General features: G+C 41.8%; 1 protein-coding gene across 1 annotated transcript; it reads right to left on the bottom strand.

Moving 5' to 3' along the window:
* Positions 1-1916: 1916 nt before the first annotated feature.
* stc1l (stanniocalcin 1, like) lies at positions 1917-4814 on the bottom strand. The gene is made up of 5 exons (XM_041960387.1): positions 4654-4814; positions 3798-3940; positions 3595-3702; positions 3411-3514; positions 1917-2537 (listed from the first exon to the last, which is right to left on the bottom strand). The coding sequence occupies exons 1-5, from the start codon at positions 4766-4768 to the stop codon at positions 2243-2245; spliced, it is 765 nt and encodes a 254-aa protein (XP_041816321.1). The 5' UTR covers positions 4769-4814; the 3' UTR covers positions 1917-2242.
* Positions 4815-6911: the final 2097 nt, after the last annotated feature.

Below are 6911 nucleotides of genomic sequence, written 5' to 3'. Positions count from 1 at the left end.
AGCACCAAATGGACAAGTACTCATCATGCAGGGTGGCCCATTTCAGAATAATATTTATTATATTGTTGTTTTTTAATTATTGATGCATTCATGTGTTCATTACTTTGATGCTGACGCTGGTGAAAGTGGAGCTACTAGCAAACTTTATATTCTGCTGGATATTCATTCATAGATTATACAGTATGTTGTATTATTAGAGTAAAAACTACAGTGTTTGCCTCTGACCTGTTGTGGAGGAGAAGTATAAAGTAGCAGAAAATGGAAGTAATAAAGTATAAGTACCTCAATGTTGTACTTAAGTGCAGGACTTGAGTAAATGTAGTGTGAGCTCATTCTAACAACCTCTGTCTTTCATTCAGATCAGATTCCTGTAAAAGAGTAAAATGTTTTTCCAAATAAAAGTAGATTTTTATATTTATCTTTCGATCTGTTCTGGACATTTGAGAAGTTTTATCCTGCAAACGATCAGCCGTCACGATGCAGCCTGTCGGCATCTAACGAGCCCAGTTTTTGACTTTCCATGACTCAGTGAATGGAAAACTGCTGCTGTGCATCTCAAACAAACAGAGTTCCATTATCGATAGTCTGTTTATCATTTGTGCTGCAGAGTCAAGACGCTGCTTTCAACAGAGGATTCAGATCTTCTACTGAAGTAAAAGTAACCAATACAACAATGTAAAAATGCCCTGCGGCACAATCCTACTTCAGTATTAGCTGTAAAATGTAAAGTATCAGCAGTAAAGTACAGCAGTATTATCTGAGCTGTAGACTTCTGGTTTTATAAACTCCTGTTTTTTAATGTCTAATCTTAATATGCAAAGTAACTACAGCTGTGGGCTGCACGGTGGCTCGGTGGTTAGCAGCGTCGCCTCACAGCTCGAAGATCCCTGGTCCAATCGCCTGGGATCTTTCTGTGTGGAGTTTGCATGTTCTCCCTGTGCAGCGTGGGTTTTCACCGGGTTCTCCGGCTTCCTCCCACAGTCCAAAAACATGCTGAGGTTAATTGATGACTCTAAATTGTCCGTAGGTGTGAATGAGTGGTGTGCATGGTTGTCTGTTTATATGTGTAGACCTGCCCAGGGTGTCCCCTGCCTTCGCCCGAGAGACAGCTGGGATAGGCTCCAGCCCCCCTTGACCCTGCAAAGGATTCAGCGGCGTATAGATAATGGATGGATGGACTACAGCTGTTAAATAAATATGGTAAGAAAGTAAAAGAGTAAAATAGTAAATATTTACCTCTGAGTGTAGTAGAAGTTTTAAGGATCATAAAATGCAAACACTCAAATAAAGTACCGTCAGTAAATGTACTTTGTTACTTTCCTCCACTGCTTCAGAAACACAGCTGGAAAAAGTTCAGACATCAGTTTGAGAAACACTGTGAAAGGTTGTTTTACACTAACGCCACCTGGTGGCTCGTCCACAAACTACACAAACAAAGCTGAGCATGAAAGGTAATGTTTGACCTTCAAAAAAATCTTCTTTTGTTCAACTGATGTTGTTCAATATAACAAGAATTCACAGCAATACACAGAATGAGTTCTGTGGAAGCAGGAGTATAAGAAGTGGAAACATAACACTGTTGTAACACTTATATATATATACATAAATAGCACAATACTAGATTCAAATTGTGTTTTACTATTAGTGTATTATTAGAATAATATTTTACTGTATATTTGTGTCTGCGTTAAATTCTGGGTTTTGATCAAAACCGACATCATCAAGAAGATCACACATGAATGAATGAATCAATCAATCATATAACATCATTTATTTCTAACACAAAGTCAGCATCCAGACTTCTGTCAGCTCGTCAGGTTTTACATCACACAGCCACAATAACTTCCCACTGAAACATACGACTTCAGCTAAAGTGATGTCAGAGCAGCGAAACGGCCGCTAACAGGAGTCATGAGGAGCTCCACGACCAGCACGAAAGCTTCCTCTGACCTCCACAGCGTCTCCTCCTCCCACTACATTAAATATAACAGCATGACAGCCTCATAAATTAACTCCTTTAAGAAAATAAATATCAATCATAATCATAATAGGCCTCTTTCCAAATGTCTGTTTGTCAGTGAAGCTGGTGGCATCAGGTCGTCGCCCTAAATAATATTAATATTAATGTGTGTCATAGCAATAATTACCCTGCAGGAGGTAACATCATGTGAGGAGAAAAATGCATGTTTGTGTCAGTGTACGTGTGTGGGTGTGTGTGTGTGTGTGTGTGTGTGTGTGTTGTCTAGTTGCCACCGTTGACCCCTCCCTCCACGCCATCCACAGATCTCTTCCTGGCGAACAGGTGGGTGGGGTCTCGGCCTCTGAAGCCTGGCTGGATGTTGAACACGGGCATGTTCCTCCAGCTGGTGGGGCTGTTGTAAGTGGTGGAGCTGGAGCCGGTGGTGCAGGGTTTGTTCTGGACCAGCTGGAGGAAGGTCTCCATGTCGGGGCCTAACCTGGCCAGGAGGCCGGTCCTCACAGCCGCCACCGTCTGCTCGTCACAGGCCTGCAGGGTCTGCAGCAGAGTGCTGTAGTACCTGGACCACGAGACAAACCGTAAGTCAGGATCTGATTGGTCGGTTCCATGACAGCAGGTTTATTTACTATATTTTATTACTTTTTTATTTTCCATTCAGACAAACACTTTATAATCTCCTTCTCACCATCTGCCCGAGATGCAGATTATTCAGAGGAAAATCAAAAGGAAATAATAAAAAAAAACTACATCAGTGTCAGGTTGTTATGGTTGCCATGGACACCTGCATGAATGTGACTGGACATTTCTTGATACACTGCTGGCCAATGAGCCAGTGACTGTGGAGGATGAACGAAGAAGCCAATCAGCTAATTGAAACCTGAGTTCAGTGCTCCACCTCAGCTAAAGCAGTGCTTCATTATGTCTTATATTATTATTATTATATTATAAAGAAATAAACAAAGGGAAGTTATTTTTAATTAGCCATGCTAACAGCTTAGCAGCTTGGCTCTATGGATGTCAATGCTGGTCAGTTCCATCTTTCGTCAACAGCTGTTGGATGATTGTGATGAAATGTGGTTCAGATGTTTATGGTCCCCTCAGGATGAACTATAATAACTTTATTGATCCTCTGACTTCTGGCGCCATCATCAGGCCAACATGTTAATGTGTCCAATATTTTGCTTCATGATCAAATACCTGCAGAATTAATGACATTTCCACCTCTCGGCTAATTAGATATGTTAGCAGGCCAACATGCTAAACTAAGATTGTAAAAATTACACCTGCTAACATCAGCATGTTAGCAGTGTGACTGTGAGTATGTTAGCATGGCTGCAGACTGTCTTTGTAGCTGTTAATGCTTCTCTTGATTTCCAGGTGTTACTGTGACTGCGGTGCGAGACAGACAGGCGTGTGTGTCATCAGTCCTCACCTGTTGGGGAAGTGAGTCGGCACCTGCACCACCTCTCCGATGGCATCCGGGTTGGTTCGAGCCACAGTGCAGATGTCGAGACTGGTGTAACACTCTTCTTGCACCTTTAAAAAGACAAAACCTGAGTGAGCAGAGGGACAGAGAGAAGCGTCGTCCTCACTGATCCTCCGCGAGTTTAACGAACCTCAGCAATCATCCTCTGGAAGATGTTGCAGCGGCGGATAGTTTGGAAAACCTTCGCTGTGATCCCCTGAGAGATGCAGTGCAGGCTCTTCTTCACAAAGGTTTTACCCTGTGGAGCAACACACACACGCACACACACAGGTGAGACAGACAGACAGGTAGACAGACAGACAGACAGACAGGTGGACAGGGTGACAGACAGACCTCTGTGTTGAAGGTAGCAGCTGTGTGCAGGAAGAGTTCACAGAGTTCGTGCATCCCGTCAGTGTCACAGGTTGAGTTTTCCAGACAGGAGAAGAATCCACAGCCCACAGCAACAGCTCCATTCAAACATCTGGCCACATCAGCTGCACACACACACACACACACACACACACACACACACACACACACAAACAAATACATGGGACCACGTGTGAACACACAGGTTCAGGAAGAACGTCAGCTGACATGTACTGAGCTTCCTGTTAGGTAGATGTCCAAATGTTTCTGTGCTGCAGAGTTTTGTGCTTGTTTCAGCTCGTTTTCTACAGTAAACGTCCTGCAGCTTCAGTGGTTTACAATCATGAATTGTCCCGTCGGCTTCAGATATACTCACGTCTTTACAACAACAATAAATACTCCATTACAAGTTCTGCCTGATCATCAACAAGACCCCCGCTATCATAAACAATGATTCGGATTTGTCAGCAGTAAATTGATAAAAACATGCAAAAACATCAGCATCGAACCTTTAAAGTAAAACTAAGACAGAGACGCTCAGCTCCACCTCCAACCTAAAAGTCCAGAGGTGGAGGAAGTATTCAGATACTTTACTTCAGTAAAAGTACTAATACCACACAGTAAAAATACTCTGTCACAAGTAAAAGCCCTGCAGTGAAAATGATACTTCAGTAAAAGTCAGTGTAATGTACTTCAAGTATTAAAGTAAAAGTACTGAGTGCAGTAAAGTCATTAGATCACTGTGACTCAGTCTTTCGTGTAGAAGCAGGAGTTTACTGTTGGAGCTGGCTGATGGGAAACACAGACGCAGAGCATTCAAATGAGAACCGGGACTCACTCGGGCTGTTGGCGGAGAATCGTGCCCGGCGGGGAGCAGCTTCCTCCGGCAGCAGCTCGAAGCAGGCGGCGCAGCTGAGGCCGAGGAGCAGGAGCAGAGCGGAGCCGGGCAGCATGTTGTCTCACTGAGCTGACGGTGGATGAGGTCGGTCTGGTTCAGGTTTTCAGTCCTCCTGGTGGTCCTGCCTGTCCTGCCGCACCGTCCACACCTGGTATTTCTATCAGGGGACTGACCAATCGGAGCGCGCCGCTCCCGCGGGTCGCTGTTAATGGTTTATTCATGGGTGTAATTAACCCACACAGCTAATTGGATATTTCCACACATACCACAGGATACACGGAGTTTCCGAGCAGGATGAAGTCACAGGATAAACTTAGACTGTTTCTTCTCGAGCACAGCATAAAAACTACTAAACCAGAGGCAAAAAAACAGAAGTTTTTTTTTTTTTAATGTTGCTGTTGTTTATAGGGTGCAGAGACAGAGCTTTAACGCCTGAATAAAAGAGAAAAACACAAAAGACAAATAAATCAAATGAACAGTATAAATAAAGTTTTCAGGCGGTTTTCAACACGATGGATCTCCAGCTGCAGTGTTTTATTCTGGACGGATCAGAACAGAAATGTGTTTGCTCAGAATGTGTAACTGTCTAAAAATAGCAGAACAAGACGGAAACAGGATGCGTCAGTTTCTAATTCCAGTCACGTCTGGTGTTTTTCCTGTGAAGTGATTCAGTCAAGTAGAAAAAGCTGACGAGGGACCGTGAACGCAGCAGGAGCAGTTTGATGTCCTCCAGCAGACAAAAGTACTCAGATCCTGAAGTAAAAGTACTACAACAAGAAAAAGTCCTGCATCCAAAACCTGACTGAAGTAAAGGTATATAAATATTATCAGCTGATTGTACTTAAAGTACTTACAGTAAAAGTGTGGATGTAGCAGTAAAATGTTCCTGTCAGTGTTTATCATATCTGATGTTTGTGGATTAATATTCCTGCTGTACATTTTACTGCTGTAGATGTTTCAGGTTGAGCTCATTTGAACTACTTTATATACTGTTGGCTGGTTGAATCTGCAGCGATGCATCATATTCTATTTTGAGAACCTCGTATCTCAGTAAAACAGCCTGTTTTCAGCTTTGTGACGATGCATTTTCAGCTGATCCAAGAGGCTTTTTAACAGTTTATTTAGCTGAAGAAGGAGGAGAAGTTTCTCAAGACATGAAGGAAAACGTCACCCTTCAGTTTATCACAAACATTCAACAGCAACACATTTGGAGATACGAGCTTTTCACTGGACAGGAAGGAATCTGAAAGTCACTAAATCTGTAGTAAAGTGAAAAGTACAATATTTGTCCTGAAATACTCAATTCAAGTAGAAATACCTTGAATCTGTTCTCAAATACAGTACTCGAGTAAAGTTCTTTTTGCTCAAACACTTCATTAGTTTAATGAAAATCAGACTTCAACTGAGAAATGAAACTCTGATTCTATAAAAGAATTCACAATGCAAGCTGTGGCCAAGATGTTTTCATGTTCGAATAATTATGATCCTCATATCTCTGTCAGATGTTCCAGCAGACTCTTTTATGAGGTTTCTGAATGAAGTCTGGATTCAAAGGTCTGATCCCTCCACCCTTTTAATCCCTCCTGGCTGCTTTTAATTTGATCTTATTTTAAGGCTTGAAACTCAACAAAAGAGCTGAACTGTAGCTTGTCACTTCTTACTGTGGGCAGCATCGCTGGCAAGATGAATATTAAACATGAACACATGTTCATGGAAAAAATGTTAAATTTTAGAAGCGTGTTGAGAAATATTGATGCAATCATGAGTTCTGATTTAAAATATTTTTACATTATTAGTATACTTTACTGGCATTATGAGTCTAAACTGTATACGTTTGGTTTAAAAAAGTTTCATATGAAGTCAGTTTATTAATTATGAGTTCATTAAACCAAGAATGAAAAATGGCCATAAAATATAATGTGTGGTGTCAGAGAGCCTTTAATGTTTGTGTTTCAGATGCTTCACTTGCTCCTCACGTTGCCTCTTTCTCCGGAAGTCTTTTTAGCTGTTCAAACGTGATTCAGTGATTTTAAATGAATGTGAAAGACTTTATCTGTCGGCCTTGTCTAGTTTTTTTTATTCTTTACAAAAAGACATTTTGGCTGCTCCAGCAGAAGGTGAAAAGACTCTCAGTCATTTCAGTGCAACTCAAACACGAGAGTCCGAACAGCACACTGAGCCAGCGTTCAACTTTATTA

Source organism: Chelmon rostratus, chromosome 19 (genome assembly GCF_017976325.1).
Source record: "Chelmon rostratus isolate fCheRos1 chromosome 19, fCheRos1.pri, whole genome shotgun sequence".
NCBI classification, from domain to species: Eukaryota; Metazoa; Chordata; class Actinopteri; order Chaetodontiformes; family Chaetodontidae; genus Chelmon; species Chelmon rostratus.
This window is presented reverse-complemented; position numbering and strand designations above follow the sequence as displayed.

Coding starts and splice junctions, on each gene's coding strand:
- stc1l (XM_041960387.1), bottom strand. CDS start 4,768: ATGCTGCCCGGCTCCGCTCTGCTCCTGCTCCTCGGCCTCAGCTGCGCC. Junction 3,515..3,594: donor TCCAGAGGATGATTGCTGAG/GTTCGTTAAACT, acceptor GTCTTTTTAAAG/GTGCAAGAAGAGTGTTACAC. Junction 2,538..3,410: donor CCGACTCACTTCCCCAACAG/GTGAGGACTGAT, acceptor CTCGTGGTCCAG/GTACTACAGCACTCTGCTGC.